This window comes from Trichomycterus rosablanca, chromosome 22 (genome assembly GCF_030014385.1).
Source record: "Trichomycterus rosablanca isolate fTriRos1 chromosome 22, fTriRos1.hap1, whole genome shotgun sequence".
NCBI classification, from domain to species: domain Eukaryota; kingdom Metazoa; phylum Chordata; class Actinopteri; order Siluriformes; family Trichomycteridae; genus Trichomycterus; species Trichomycterus rosablanca.
The window spans coordinates 14,023,510-14,038,275 of NC_086009.1; the positions used below are offsets into that span (position 1 = coordinate 14,023,510).

A 14,766-nucleotide genomic window follows, 5' to 3' on the forward strand; every position below is an offset into this window, starting at 1 on the left:
GTCTGTTAAGGTTTAGTAAGGTCTGTTAAGGCTTAGTAAGGTCTGTAAAGGTCCATTAGGGTCTGTTAGGGTTTAATAAGGTCTGTTAAGGTCCAGTAAGGTCTGTAAAGATCCAGTAATGTCTGTTAAGGTTTAGTAAGGTCTGTTAAGGTCCAGTGAGGTCTGTTAAGGTTTGGTAAGGTCTGTAAAGGTCCACCAAGGTATTTTAAGGTTTACTAAGGTCTGTTAAGGTTTAGTAAGGTCTGTAAAGGTCCATTAAGGTCTGTTAAGGTTTAGAAAAAGGTCTGTTAAGCTCCATTAAGGTCTGTTAAGGTCCAGTAAGGTCTGTAAGGTTTAGTAAGGTCTGTTAAGGTTTAGTAAGGTCTGTTAAGGTTTAGTAAGGTCTGTAAAGGTCCATTAAGGTCTGTTAAGGTTTAGTAAGGTCTGTTAAAGTCCATTAAGGTATGTTAAGGTCCAGTAAGGTCTTTTAAGGTTTAGTAAGGTTTGTAAAGGTCCAGTAAGGTATGTTAAAATCCATTAAGGTCTGTTAATGTTTAGTAAGGTCTGTAAAGCTCCAGTAAAGTATGTTAAGGTCCAGTAAGGTCTGTTAAGGTTTAGTAAGGTCTGTAAAGGTCCACTAAGGTATTTTAAGGTTTAGTAAGGTCTGTTAAGGTTTAGTAAGGTCTGTTAAGGTCCAGTAAGGTCTGTCAAGGTCCAGTAAGGTCTTTTAAGGTTTAGTAAGGTCTGTTAAGGTTTAGTAAGGTCTGTTAAGGTTTAATAAGGTCTGTAAAAGTCCAGTAAGGTATGTTAAGACTTAATAAGGTCTGTTAAGGTTTAGTAAGTTCTGTTAAGGTCCAGTAAGGTCTGTTAAGGTCCAGTAAGTTCTGTTGAGGCTTAGTAAGGTCTGTTAAGGTCCAGTAAGGTCTGTTAAGGTATAGTAAGGTCTGTTAAGGTCCAGTAAGGTATGTTAAGGTTTAGTAAGGTCTGTTAAGGTTTAGTAAGGTCTGTTAATGTCCAGGAAGGTATGTTAAGGTACATTATGGTCTGTTAAGGTCCAGTAAGGTCTGTTAAGGTTTAGTAAGCTCTGTAAAGGACCAGTAAGGTCTGTTAAGGTCCAGTAAGGTCTATTAAGGTTTAGTAAGCTCTGTAAAGGACAAGTAAGGTTTATTAAGGTTTAGTAATGTCTGTTAAGGTTTAGTAAGCTCTGTAAAGGACCAGTAAGGTTAGTCAAGGTCCAATAAGGTCTGTTAAGGTTTAGTAAGGTCTGTTAAGATTTAGTAAGGTCTGTTTAGGTCCAGTAAGGTTTTTTAAGGTTTAGTATGGTCTATAAAGGTCCAGTAAGGTATGTTAAGGTTTAAAAAGGTCTGTTAAGGTTTAGTAAGGTCTGTTAAGGTCCAGTAAGGTCTGTTAAGGTCCAGTAAGTTCTGTTGAGGTTTAGTAAGGTCTGTTAAGGTCCAGTAAGGACTGTTAAGGTTTAGTAATGTCTGTTAAGGTCCAGTAAGGTATGTTAAGGTTTAGAAAGGTCTGTTAAGGTTTAGTAAGTTCTGTTAATGTCCAGTAAGGTCTGTTAAGGTCCAGTAAGGTCTGCTAAGGTTTAGTAAGGTCTGTTGAAGTCCAGTAATGTCTGATAAGGTTTAGTAAGGTTCGTAAAGGTCCAGTAAGGTATGTTAAGGTCCAGTAAGGACTGTTAAGGTTTATTAAGGTCTGTAAAGGTCCAGTAAGGTATTTTAAGGTTTACTAAGGTCTGTTAAGGTTTAGTAAGGTCTGTAAAGGTCCATTAAGGTCTGTTAAGGTCCAGTAAGGTCTGTAAGGTTTAGTAAGGTCTGTTAAGGTTTATTAAGGTCTGTTAAGGTTTAGTAAGGTCTGTAAAGGTACATTAAGGTCTGTTAAGGTTTAGTAAGGTCTGTTAAGGTCCAGTAAGGTCTGTAAAGGTCCAGTAATGTCTATTTAGATTTAGTAAGGTCTGTTAAGGTCCATTAACGTCTGTAAAGGTCCAGTAATGTATGTTAAGGTCCAATAAGGTCTGTAAAGGTTTAATAATGTCTGTAAAGGTCCAGTAATGTATGTTAAGGTCCAGTAAGGTCTGTTAAGGTTTAGTAAGGTCTGTAAAGGTCCAGCAAGGTATGTTAAGGTCCAGTAAGGTCTGTTAAGATTTAGTAAGGTTTGTAAAGGTCCAGTAGGGTATGTTAAAATCCAGTAATGACTGTTAAGGTTTAGTAAGGTCCGTTAAGGTCTAGTAAGGTATGTTAAAGTCCATTAAGGTCTGTTAAGGTTTAGTAAGGTCTGTAAAGGTCCAGTAAGGTATTTTGAGGTTTAATAAGGTCTGTAAAGGTTTATTAAGGTCTGTAAAGGTCCAGTAAGGTCTCTTAAGGTCCAGTAAGGTCTTTTAAGGTCCATTAAGGTCTGTTTAGGTCCAGTAAGGTCTGTAAAGTTCCAGTAATGTCTGTTAAGGTTTAGTAAGGTCTGTTAAGGTCCAGTAAGGTCTGTTAATGTTTGGTAAGGTCTGTAAAGGTCCACTAAGGTATTTTAAGGTTTACTAAGGTCTGTTAAGGTGCATTAAGGTCTGTTAAGGTTTAGTAAGGTCTGTTAAGCTCCATTAAGGTCTGTTAAGGTCCAGTAAGGTCTGTTAAGGTTTAGTAAGGTCTGTTAAGGTTTAGTAAGGTCTGTTAAGGTTTAGTAAGGTCTTTAAAGGTCCATTAAGGTCTTTTAAGGTTTAGTAAGGTCTGTTAAGATCCATTAAGGTCAGTAAAGGTCCAGTAAGGTATGTTAAGGTCCAGTAAGGTCGGTAAAGGTTTAGTAAGGTCTTTTAAGGTTTAGTAAGGTCTCTAAAGGTCCATTAAGGTCTGTTAAGGTTTAGTAAGGTCTGGTGTGCTGTTATTCTGACAGAAACCTGGCTTTCGAATAAAACACCGGACTCGGCAATTCATCTGCAGACGCACTCTGTTTACCGCTGGGACCGCAACTCCGCGTCGGGTAAGAACAAAGGCGGCGGTGTGTGTGTGTACGTGAACAACAGTTGGTGCTCGGATGTACAGATTGTGGAAGAACACTGTTCAGCTGATTTAGAACTACTAATGCTGAAGTGTAGACCCTTTTATCTGCCGAGGGAGTTTAACGCTGTGTACATACTCGCTGTTTACATTCCACCGCGAGCTAACGCCGCTACAGCACTGGGGCTATTGCATGATGTAATCAATAAACAAGAGACTGCACACCCGGACGCCGTGTTCATCGCAGCCGGCGATTTTAACCATTGCAACCTCAAAACTGTTCTGCCCAAATATCACCAACATGTAAGCTTTCCGACGAGGGAGAGGAACGTGCTTGACCAAGTCTACAGTAATGTAAAGGGAGCTTACAGGGCAGTACCACGGCCACACTTCGGACAGTCCGACCACATCTCCGTGTTCCTCTACCCTGCATACAGACAACTCCTCAAGCGAGCACCACCAGTGAGTAAAACTGTTAAAGTGTGGAATGAAGAAACTGATCTGGAACTTCAGGACTGTTTTAACAGCACAGACTGGGACGTGTTTAGAACTGCTGCTCTGAGAGAGGACTGTACTGTTGATTTAGAGGAGTATGCTTCTGGAGTAACTGGCTACATTAGCTACTGCACTGAGGCTATTGTTCCCACTAAACACTGCAGGAACTACCCCAACCAAAAACCCTGGATAAACTGTGAAGTTCGTTCCATGCTACGTACTCGCTCAGCTGCATTTGTCTCAGGCAACACTGAGGACTACAAAAGGGCCAGATATGACCTGCGTAGAGCCATCAAAGGGGCCAAGAGACAGTACACACAGAAGCTGGAGGGATATTACATCAATACGGACTCCCGGCGCATGTGGCAAGGTTTGCAACACATCACAGATTACCAGCAGAGGAACATAGATATCACAACCAGCAATCCATCACTAACCGAAGAGCTGAATGAGTTCTACGCGCGCTTTGAGGCCCTCACCATCGAACCACTGAAAGAGGTTCCAGCCACAGAGAGCACACAGGACGCTTCACTCATTGTGTCTGTGATGGAGGTGCGCAGGGCGCTTCTGAGAGTAAACCCAAGGAAGGCAACTGGTCCAGACAGCATTCCTGGACGTGCACTACAGGTTTGTTCATCAGAGCTGGCGGATGTGTTTGCAGACATATTCAACCTGTCTCTTATGCAAGCCTCTGTTCCTTCCTGCTTTAAGACCACCACCATTGTTCCACTCCCAAAGACAAACACAATAACCTGCTTGAATGACTATCGTCCCATTGCGCTCACACCTATCGTAATGAAGTGCTTTGAAAGGATAGTCATGACTCGTATCCAAAAAGCCATTCCGGACACATTGGACCCCCTACAGTTTGCATATCGTCAAAACAGATCCACTGATGATGCAATCTGCACAGCCATGCACACAGCCCTTTCACATCTGGAAGGCAAGGACACATATGTAAGAATGCTGTTCATCGACTACAGCTCGGCGTTCAACACAGTCATCCCACACAGGCTCACCGAAAAGCTCCACACCCTTGGACTGACACCGACCCTCTGTAACTGGATACTAGATTTTCTATCTGACCGATCTCAGTCAGTCAGGATTGGCACTCGAACATCCAGCACAAAGACCATAAACATTGGGACACCTCAAGGCTGCGTGCTGAGCCCTCTTCTGTACTCGCTCTTCACACATGACTGTGTGGCCTCTTATAACACCACCAGTATTATTAAGTTTGCTGATGACACCACAGTCATTGGTCTTATTACTGGGGGGGATGAGATGGCGTACAGGAGGGAGGTAGCAGATCTTGTGGACTGGTGTCAGAACAACAATCTTTCATTAAATATCAACAAAACAAAGGAACTGATTGTGGACCCCAGGAGGAGAGGAGAACAGCATACACCGCTGTATATAGGTGGAACAGTGGTGGAGAAGGTGAAAACCTTCAAATTTCTGGGTGTGCACATCAGCGAGGATCTCACCTGGTCCTGCAACACACGCCATATTATCAAGAAGTCACAACAGAGACTGTACTTCCTAAGAAGACTAAGAAAATTTGGCATGTCAACCAAAATTCTCAGCAACTTCTACAGATGTACGGTGGAAAGTGTCCTTACCAGCTCCATCACAGTCTGGTACGGAAACTGCACTGCAGAGGACAGGAAGGAACTCCAGCGTGTAATAAAAACTGCACAAAGAATTTCTGGAACGTCCTACCCTGCACTACAGGACATTTATCAGACCAGGGTGGTCAGGAGAGCCCACAACATAATTAAGGACAGCACACACCCCCAAAACTACCTCTTTACTCCTCTGCCATCAGGCAAACGTTTCAGAAGCCTAAAGGCCAGAACAACAAGACTGACAAACAGTTTTTACCCACAAGCAGTCAGGCTTGTGAACAAACACGGACTATCACATACACAACTTAGCTCATGAACATTGTACATTCTCTACAATGCACTATTGCACATTTAAATGACTGCTGCTACTTGCACATAATGTTGCACAATTTACACTTTAAAATAACTGCTGCTGTATTTTTCTGTATTTATGCTGTATAACACTGCATAATTTCTGCACCTTATGTAACTGCTGCTATGTGCCTTTTGTACTGCCTTATTTTATTTTATTTCTATTTTTTTCCTCTGTATATAAAACGTTTTTTTATAGTTTAAATTATATATTTTTAAAAAAGTTTTTTCTAGTAATATTCTGTTAGTTTAATTTTGTTTTATGTTTAATACTTATTGATGTTTGGAGGACGAACAAAGTAAGAATTTCATTGTACAGTGTAACTGCTAGTTCTTCTGTGCACATGACAATAAAACTCTTGAATCTTGAATCTTGAATCTAAAGCTCCAGTAAAGTATGTTAAGGTCCAGTAAGGTCTGTTAAGGTTTAGTAAGGTCTGTAAAGGTCCACTAAGGTATTTTAAGGTTTAGTAAGGTCTGTTAAGGTTTAGTAAGGTCTGTTAAGGTCCAGTAAGGTCTGTCAAGGTCCAGTAAGGTCTTTTAAGGTTTAGTAAGGTCTGTTAAGTTTTAGTAAGGTCTGTAAAAGTCCAGTAAGGTATGTTAAGATTTAATAGGGTCTGTTAAGGTTTAGTAAGGTCTGTTAAGGTCCAGTAAGTTCTGTTGAGGTTTAGTAAGGTCTGTTAAGGTCCAGTAAGGTCTGTTAAGGTATAGTAAGGTCTGTTAAGGTCCAGTAAGGTATGTTAAGGTTTAGTAAGGTCTGTTAAGGTTTAGTAAGGTCTGTTAATGTCCAGTAAGGTATGTTAAGGTACATTAAGGTCTGTTAAGGTCCAGTAAGGTCTGTTAAGGTTTAGTAAGCTCTGTAAAGGACCAGTAAGGTCTGTTAAGGTCCAGTAAGGTCTATTAAGGTTTAGTAAGCTCTGTAAAGGACAAGTAAGGTTTGTTAAGGTTTAGTATGTTCTGTTACGGTTTAGTAAGCTCTGTAAAGGACCAGAAAGGTTTGTCATGGTCCAGTAAGGTCTGTTAAGGTTTAGTAAGGTCTTTTAAGATTTAGTAAGGTCTGTTAAGGTCCAGTAAGGTTTATTAAGGTTTAGTAAGGTCTGTAAAGGTCCAGTAATGTCTGTTAAGGTTTAGTAAGGTCTGTTAATGTCCAGTAAGGTCTGTTAAGGTCCAGTAAGGTCTGTTAAGGTTTAGTAAGGTCTATTGAAGTATATTAAAGTCCGTTAAGGTTTAGTAGAGTCTGTATAGGTCCAGTAAGGTATGTTAAGGTCCAGTAAGGTATGTTCAGGTCCAGTAAGGTATGTTAGGGTCCAGTAAGGTATGTAAAGGTCCAGTAGGGTATGTTAAGGTCCATTAAGGTCTGTTAAGGTCCAGTAAGGTCTGTTAAGGTTTAGTAAGCTCTGTAAAGGACCAGTAAGGTCTGTTAAGGTCCAGTAAGGTCTATTAAGGTTTAGTAAGTTCTTTTGAGGTTTAGTAAGGTCTGTTAAAGTCCAGTAAGGTCTGTTAAGGTTTAGTAAGGTCTGTTAAGTTCCATTAAGGTATGTTAAGGTTTAGTAAGGTCTGTTAAGGTTTAGTAAGTTCTGTTAATGTCCAGTAAGGTCTGTTAAGGTCCAGTAAGGTCTGCTAAGGTTTAGTAAGGTCTGTTGAAGTCCAGTAATGTCTGTTAAGGTTTAGTAAGGTCCGTAAAGGTCCAGTAAGATATGTTAAGGTCCAGTAAGGTCACTTAAGGTCCAGTAAGGTCTTTTAAGGTCCAGTAAGGTCACTTAAGGTCCAGTAAGGTCTTTTAAGGTCCAGTAAGGTCTGTTAAGGTCCACTAAGGTCTTTTAAGGTCCAGTAAGGTCTTTTAAGGTCCAGTAAGGTCTGGTAAGGTCCAGTAAGGTCTTTAAAGTTCCAGTAATGTCTGTTAAGGTTTAGTAAGGTCTGTTAAGGTCCAGTAAGGTCTGTTAAGGTTTAGTAAGGTCTGTTAAGGTTTAGTAAGGTCTGTTAAGGTTTAGTAAGGTCTGTAAAGGTCCATTACGGTCTGTTAAGGTTTGGTAAGGTCTATTAAGGTCCAGTAAGGTCTGCTAAGGTTTAGTAAGGTTTGTAAAGGTCCAGTAAGGTATGTTAAAATCCAGTAAGGTCTGTTAAGGTTCAGTAAGGTTTGTAAAGGTCCAGTAAAGTATGTTAAGGTCCAGTAAGGTCTGTTAAGGTTTAGTAAGGTCTGTAAAGGTCCACTAAGGTAATTTAAGGTTTAGTAAAGTCTGTTAAAGTTTAGTGAGGTCTGTTAAGGTCCAGTAAGGTCTGTCAAGGTCCAGTAAGGTCTGTTAAGGTTTAGTAAGGTCTGTAAAGGTCCAGTAAGGTCTGTTAAGGTCCAGTAAGGTTTGTTTAGGTTTAGTAAGGTCTGTAAAGGTCCAGTAAGGTATGTTAAGGTTAAGTAAGGTCTGTAAAGGTTTTTTAAGGTCTTTTAATGTCCAGTAAGGTTTGTTAAGGTCCAGTAAGGTCTGTTAAGGTTTAGTAGAGTCTGTATAGGTCCGGTAAGGTATGTTAAGGTCCAGTAAGGTATGTTAAGGTCCAGTAAGGTCTGTAAAGGTCCAGTAAGGTATGTTAAGGTCCATTAAGGTCTGTTAAGGTCAAGTAAGGTCTGTTAAGGTTTAGTAAGCTCTGTAAAGGACCAGTAAGGTCTATTAAGGTCCAGTAAGGTCTATTAAGGTTTAATAAGCTCTGTAAAAAACAAGTAAGGTTTGTTAAGGTTTAGTAATGTCTGTTAAGGTTTAGTAAGCTCTGTAAAGGACCAGTAAGATTTGTTAAGGTTTAGTAAGGTCTGTTAAGGTTTAGTAAGGTCTGTAAAGGTCCAGTAAGGTATGTTAAGGTCCAGTAAGGTATGCTAAGGTCCAGTAAGGTCTGTTAAGGTTTAGTAAGGTCTGTTAAGGTTTAGTAAGGTTTGTTAAGGTTTAGTAAGGTCTGTTAAGGTTTAGTAAGGTCTGTAAAGGTCCACTAAGGTAATTTAAGGTTTAGTAAAGTCTGTTAAAGTTTAGTGAGGTCTGTAAAGGTTTAGTAAGGTATGTTAAGGTCCAGTAAGGTCTGTTAAGGTTTAGTAAGGTCTGTAAAAGTCCACTAAGGTAATTTAAGGTTTAGTAAAGTCTGTTAAAGTTTAGTGAGGTCTGTTAAGGTTTAGTAAGGTCTGTAAAGGTCCAGTAAGGTTTGTTAAGGTTTAGTAAGGTCTGTTAAGGTCCAGTAAGGTCTGTAAACGTCCAGTAAGGTATGCTAAGGTTTAGTAATGTCTGTTAAGGTTTTTTAAGGTCTTTTAATGTCCAGTAAGGTTTGTTAAGGTCCAGTAAGGTCTGTTAAGGTTTAGTAAGGACTGTTGAAGTCCATTAAAGTCTGTTAAGGTTTAGTAGAGTCTGTATAGGTCCGGTAAGGTATGTTAAGGTCCAATAAGGTCTGTAAAGGTTTAATAAGGTCTGTAAAGGTCCAGTAATGTATGTTAAGGTCCAGTAAGGTCTGTAAAGGTTTAGTAAGGTCTGTAAAGGTCCAGTAAGGTATGTTAAGGTCCTGTAAGGTCTGTTAAGGTTTAGTAAGGTTTGTAAAGGTCCAGTAGGGTATGTTAAAATCCAGTAATGACTGTTAAGGTTTAGTAAGGTCTGTAAAGGTCTAGTAAGGTATGTTAAAGTCCATTAAGGTCTGTTAAGGTTTAGTAAGGTCTGTAAAGGTCCAGTAAGGTATTTTAAGGTTTACTAAGGTCTGTTAAGGTTTATTAAGGTCTGTAAAGGTCCAGTAAGGTCTCTTAAGGTCCAGTAAGGTCTTTTAAGGTCCAGTAAGGTCTGTTAAGGTCCAGTAAGGTCTGTTAAGGTCCAGTAAGGTCTGTAAAGTTCCAGTAATGTCTGTCAAGGTTTAGTAAGGTCTGTTAAGGTCCAGTAAGGTCTGTTAAGGTTTTGTAAGGTCTGTTAAAGTTTACTAAGGTCTGTTAAGGTTTAGTAAGGTCTGTAAAGGTCCATTAAGGTCTTTTAAGGTTTAGTAAGGTCTGTTAAGGTCCAGTAAGGTCTGTAAAGTTCCAGTAAAGTCTGTTAAGGTTTAGTAAGGTCAGTTAAGGTCCAGTAAGGTCTGTTAAGGTTTGGTAAGGTCTGTAAAGGTCCACTAAGGTATTTTAAGGTTTAATAAGGTCTGTTAAGGTCCATTAAGGTCTGTTAAGGTTTAGTAAGGTCTGTTAAGCTCCATTAAGGTCTGTTAAGGTCCAGTAAGGTCTGTTAAGGTTTAGTAAGGTCTGTTAAGGTTTAGTAAGGTCTGTTAAGGTTTAGTAAGGTCTGTAAAGGTCCATTAAGGTCTGTTTAGGTTTAGTAAGGTCTGTTAAGATCCATTAAGGTCCGTAAAGGTCCAGTAAGGTATGTTAAGGTCCAGTAAGGTCTGTAAAGGTTTAGTAAGGTCTGTTAAAGGTTTAGTAAGGTCTGTTAATGTTTAGTAAGGTCTGTAAAGGTCTATTAAGGTCTGTTAAAGTTTAGTAAGGTCTGTTAAGGTCCATTAAGGTATGTTAAGGTCCAGTAAGGTCTGTTAAGGTTTAGTAAGGTTTGTAAAGGTCCAGTAAGGTATGTTAAAATCCAGTAAGGTCTGTTTTGGTTTAGTAAGGTCTGTAAAGGTCCAGTAAAGTATGTTAAGGTCCAGTTAGGTCTGTTAAGGTTTAGTAAGGTCTGTTAAGGTCCACTAAAGTATTTTAAGGTTTAGTAAGGTCTGTTAAGGTTTAGTAAGGTCTGTTAAGGTCCAGTAAGGTCTGTCAAGGTCCAGTAAGGTCTGTTAAGGTTTAGTAAGGTCTGTTAAGGTCCAGTAAGGTTTGTTAAGGTTTTGTTAGGTCTGTAAAGGTCCAGTAAGGTATGTTAAGGTTTAATAAGGTCTGTTAAGGTTTAGTAAGGTCTGTTAAGGTCCAGTAAGGTCTGTAAAGGTCCAGTAAGTTCTGTTGAGGTTTAGTAAGGTCTGTTAAGGTCCAGTAAGGTCTTTTAAGGTTTAGTAAGGTCTGTTAAGGTCCTGTAAGGTATGTTAAGGTTTAGTAAGGTCTGTTAAGGTTTAGTAAGGTCTGTTAATGTCCAGTAATGTCTGTTAAAGTCTGTTAAGGTTTAGTAAGGTCTGTTGAAGTCCAGTAATGTCTGTTAAGGTTTAGAAAGGTCCATAAAGGTCCATTAAGGTATGTTAAGGTTTAATAAGGTCTGTTAAGGTTTAGTAAGGTCTGTTAAGGTCCAGTAAGATCTGTTGAGGTCCAGTAAGATCTGTTGAAGTTTAGTAAGGTCTGTTAATGTCCAGTAAGGTCTGTTAAGGTTTAGTAAGGTCTGTTAAGGTCCAGTAAGGTATGTTAAGGTTTAGTAAGGTCTGTTATGGTTTAGTAATTTTTGTTAATGTCCAGTAAGGTCTGTTAAGGTCCAGTAAGGTCTGCTAAGGTTTAGTAAGGTCTATTGAAGTCCAGTAATGTCTGTTAAGGTTTAGTAAGGTCCGTAAAGGTCCAGTAAGGTATGTTAAGGTCCAGTAATGTCTGTTAAGGTTTATTAAGGTCTGTAAAGGTCCAGTAAGGTATTTTAAGGTTTGCTAAGGTCTGTTAAGGTTTATTAAGATCTGTAAAGGTCTAGTAAGGTCAGTTAAGGTCCAGTAAGGTCTTTTAAGGTCCAGTAAGGTCTGTTAAGGTCCACTAAGGTCTTTTAAGGTCCATTAAGGTCTGTTAAGGTCCAGTAAGGTCTGGTAAGGTCCAGTAAGGTCTGTAAAGTTCCAGTAATGTCTGTTAAGGTTTAGTAAGGTCTGTTAAGGTCCAGTAAGGGCTGTTAAGGTTTGGTAAGGTCTATCAAGGTCCAGTAAGGTCTGTTAAGGTTTAGTAAGGTTTGTAAAGGTCCAGTAAGGTATGTTAAAATCCAGTAAGGTCTGTTAAGGTTTAGTAAGGTTTGTAAAGGTCCAGTAAAGTATGTTGAGGTCCAGTAAGGTCTGTTAAGTTTTAGTAAGGTCTGTAAAGGTCCATTAAGGTAATTTAAGGTTTAGTAAAGTCTGTTAAAGTTTAGTAAGGTCTGTTAAGGTCCAGTAAGGTCTGTCAAGGTCCAGTAAGGTCTGTTAAGGTTTAGTAAAGTCTGTTAAGGTTTAGTAAGGTCTGTTAAGGTCCAGTAAGGTCTGTTTAGGTTTAGTAAGGTCTGTAAAGGTCCAGTAAGGTATGTTAAGGTTTAGTAAGGTCTGATAAGGTTTAGTAAGGTCTGTTAAGGTCCAGTAATGTCTTTTAAGGTCCAGTAAGTTCTGTTAAGGTTTAGTAAGGTCTGTTAAGGTCCAGTAAGGTCTGTTAAGGTTAAGTAAGGTCTGTAAAGGTCCAGTAAGGTATGCTAAGGTTTAGTAATGTCTGTTAAGGTCCAGTAAGTGCTGTTAAGGTTTGGTAAGGTCTATTAAGGTCCAGTAAGGTCTGTTAAGGTTTAGTAAGGTTTGTAAAGGTCCAGTAAGGTATGTTAAAATCCAGTAAGGTCTGTTAAGGTTTAGTAAGGTTTGTAAAGGTCCAGTAAAGTATGTTAAGGTCCAGTAAGGTCTGTTAAGGTTTAGTAAGGTCTGTAAAGGTCCATTAAGGTAATTTAAGGTTTAGTAAAGTCTGTTAAAGTTTAGTAAGGTCTGTTAAGGTCCAGTAAGGTCTGTCAAGGTCCAGTAAGGTCTGTTAAGGTTTAGTAAAGTCTGTTAAGGTTTAGTAAGGTCTGTTAAGGTCCAGTAAGGTCTGTTTAGGTTTAGTAAGGTCTGTAAAGGTCCAGTAAGGTATGTTAAGGTTTAGTAAGGTCTATTAAGGTTTAGTAAGGTCTGTTAAGGTCCAGTAATGTCTGTTAAGGTCCATTAAGTTCTGTTAAGGTCCAGTAAGGTCTGTTAAGGTTAAGTAAGGTCTGTAAAGGTCCAGTAAGGTATGCTAAGCTTTAGTAATGTCTGTTAAGGTTTATTAAGGTCTTTTAATGTTTAGTAAGGTCTGTTAAGGTCCAGTAAGGTATGTTAAGGTTTAGTAAGGTCTGTTGAAGTCCATTAAAGTCTGTTAAGGTTTAGTAGAGTCTGTATAGGTCCAGTAAGGTATGTTAAGGTCCAGTAAGGTATGTTAAGGTCCAGTAAGGTCTGTAAAGGTCCAGTAAGGTCTGTTAAGGTTTAGTAAGTTCTGTAAAGGTTCCAGTAAGGTATGTTAGGGTCCAGTAAGGTCTGTAAAGGTCCAGTAAGGTATGTTAAGGTCCATTAAGGTCTGTTAAGGTCCAGTAAGGTCTGTTAAGGTTTAGTAAGGTCTATTAAGGTTTAGTAAGCTCTGTAAAAAACAAATACGGTTTGTTAATGTTTAGTAAGGTCTGTTAAGGTTTAGTAAGCTCTGTAAAGGACCAGTAAGGTTTGTTAAGGTTTAGTAAGGTCTGTTAAGGTTTAGTAAGTTCTGTAAAGGTTCCAGTAAGGTATGTTAGGGTCCAGTAAGGTCTGTAAAGGTCCAGTAAGGTATGTTAAGGTCCATTAAGGTCTGTTAAGGTCCAGTAAGGTCTGTTAAGGTTTAGTAAGGTATATTAAGGTTTAGTAAGCTCTGTAAAAAACAAATACGGTTTGTTAATGTTTAGTAAGGTCTGTTAAGGTTTAGTAAGCTCTGTAAAGGACCAGTAAGGTTTGTTAAGGTTTAGTAAGGTCTGTTAAGGTTTAGTAAGGTCTGTAAAGGTCCAGTAAGATATGTTAAGGTCCCGTAAGGTATGTTAAGGTCCAGTAAGGTCTGTTAAGGTTTAGTAAAGTCTGTTAAGGTTTAGTAAGGTCTGTTAAGGTTTAGTAAGGTTTGTAAAGGTCCAGTAAGGTATGTTAAGTTCCAGTAAGGTATGTTAAGGTCCAGTAAGGTCTGTTAAGGTTTAGTAAGGTCTGTTAAGGTTTAGTAAGGTATGTTAAGGTTTAATAAGGTCTGTTAAGGTTTACTAAGGTCTGTTAAGGTTTAGTAAGGTCTGTAAAGGTCCATTAAGCTCTGTAAAGGACCATTAAGGTCTGTTAAGGTCCAGTAAGGTCTATTACCATCATCAAGTCTGCAGAGAGGACCATCGGTGTAAAGCTGCCCACACTGCTGGACCTGCATGCCTCCAGAACCAGGAAGCGTGCAGAGAAAATCATCACTGACCCGTCTCACCCTGGTCATCACCTGTTTCGGTGCCTTCCATCAGGCCGACGCTTCAGCCACATGAAGACCCGAACGACCAGGCTACAGAGAAGCTTTTATCCAAACTCCATTATGCTCATGAACAATTGAACACTACTGTACTGTTAATACTCGGGACACTTGCACATCAAAAACTACCTATTTCATTTATGTAATGGCATACACAGGATTTTCACCTTTACTTCCATTTCATATTTATATATTTTTATATTTTCTATAGTTTTTATATTGCACAAAACTGCACCTTTTTAAAATTACAATGTAAATTGCACATGCTAAATGTTTACAATGTTTTCTATGTTTACAGGTATGAATGTGTGTGTTAGAGAGAGAGTGAGATGTGTGAATAAGATTGTCTGTATTGTATTTTTCGTGCACTGCAAGCATCTGTGTAACCAAAAACAAATTCCTTGTATGTGTGAGCATACTTGGCCAATAAAGCCCGATTCTGATTCTGATTCTGATTCTGATTAAGGTTTAGTAAGCTCTGTAAAAAACAAATACGGTTTGTTAATGTTTAGTAAGGTCTGTTAAGGTTTAGTAAGCTCTGTAAAGGACCAGTAAGGTTTGTTAAGGTTTAGTAAGGTCTGTTAAGGTTTAGTAAGGTCTGTAAAGGTCCAGTAAGGTATGTTAAGGTCCAGTAAGGTATGTTAAGATCCATTAGGGTCCGTAAAGGTCCAGTAAGGTATGTTAAGGTCCAGTAAGGTCTGTTAAGGTTTAGTAAGGTCTGTTAAGGTCCAGTAATGTCTGTTAAGGTCCAGTAAGTCCTGTTAAGGTTTAGTAAGGTCTGTTAAGGTCCAGTTAGGTCTGTTAAGGTTAAGTAAGGTCTGTAAAGGTCCAGTAAGATATGCTAAGGTTTAGTAATGTCTGTTAAGGTTTATTAAGGTCTTTTAATGTCCAGTAAGGTCTGTTAAGGTCCAGTAAGGTCTGTTAAGGTTTAGTAAGGTCTGTTGAAGTCCATTAAAGTCTGTTAAGGTTTAGTAGAGTCTGTATAGGTCCAGTAAGGTATGTTAAGGTCCAGTAAGGTCTGTAAAGGTCCAGTAAGGTCTGTTAAGGTTTAGTAAGTCCTGTAAAGGTTCCAGTAAGGTATGTTAGGGTCCAGTAAGGTCTGTAAAGGTCCAGTAAGGTATGTTAAGGTCCAGTAAGGTCTGTTAAGGTTTAGTAAGGTCTGTTAAAGTTTAGTAAGGTCTGTTAAGGTTTAGTA

General features: G+C 39.1%; 1 protein-coding gene across 1 annotated transcript in view; it reads left to right on the forward strand.

Annotated features, from left to right (window-relative positions):
* The first annotated feature begins 3,674 nt into the window (after positions 1 to 3,674).
* nptx2a (neuronal pentraxin 2a) overlaps positions 3,675 to 14,766 on the forward strand; it is a 90,047-nt gene continuing 78,955 nt past the window's right edge. Inside the window, exon 1 of the mRNA XM_062985050.1 lies at positions 3,675 to 4,037. Within this exon, the coding sequence (XP_062841120.1) occupies positions 3,675 to 4,037 (363 nt within the window). The remainder of the gene's footprint in view (positions 4,038 to 14,766) is intronic.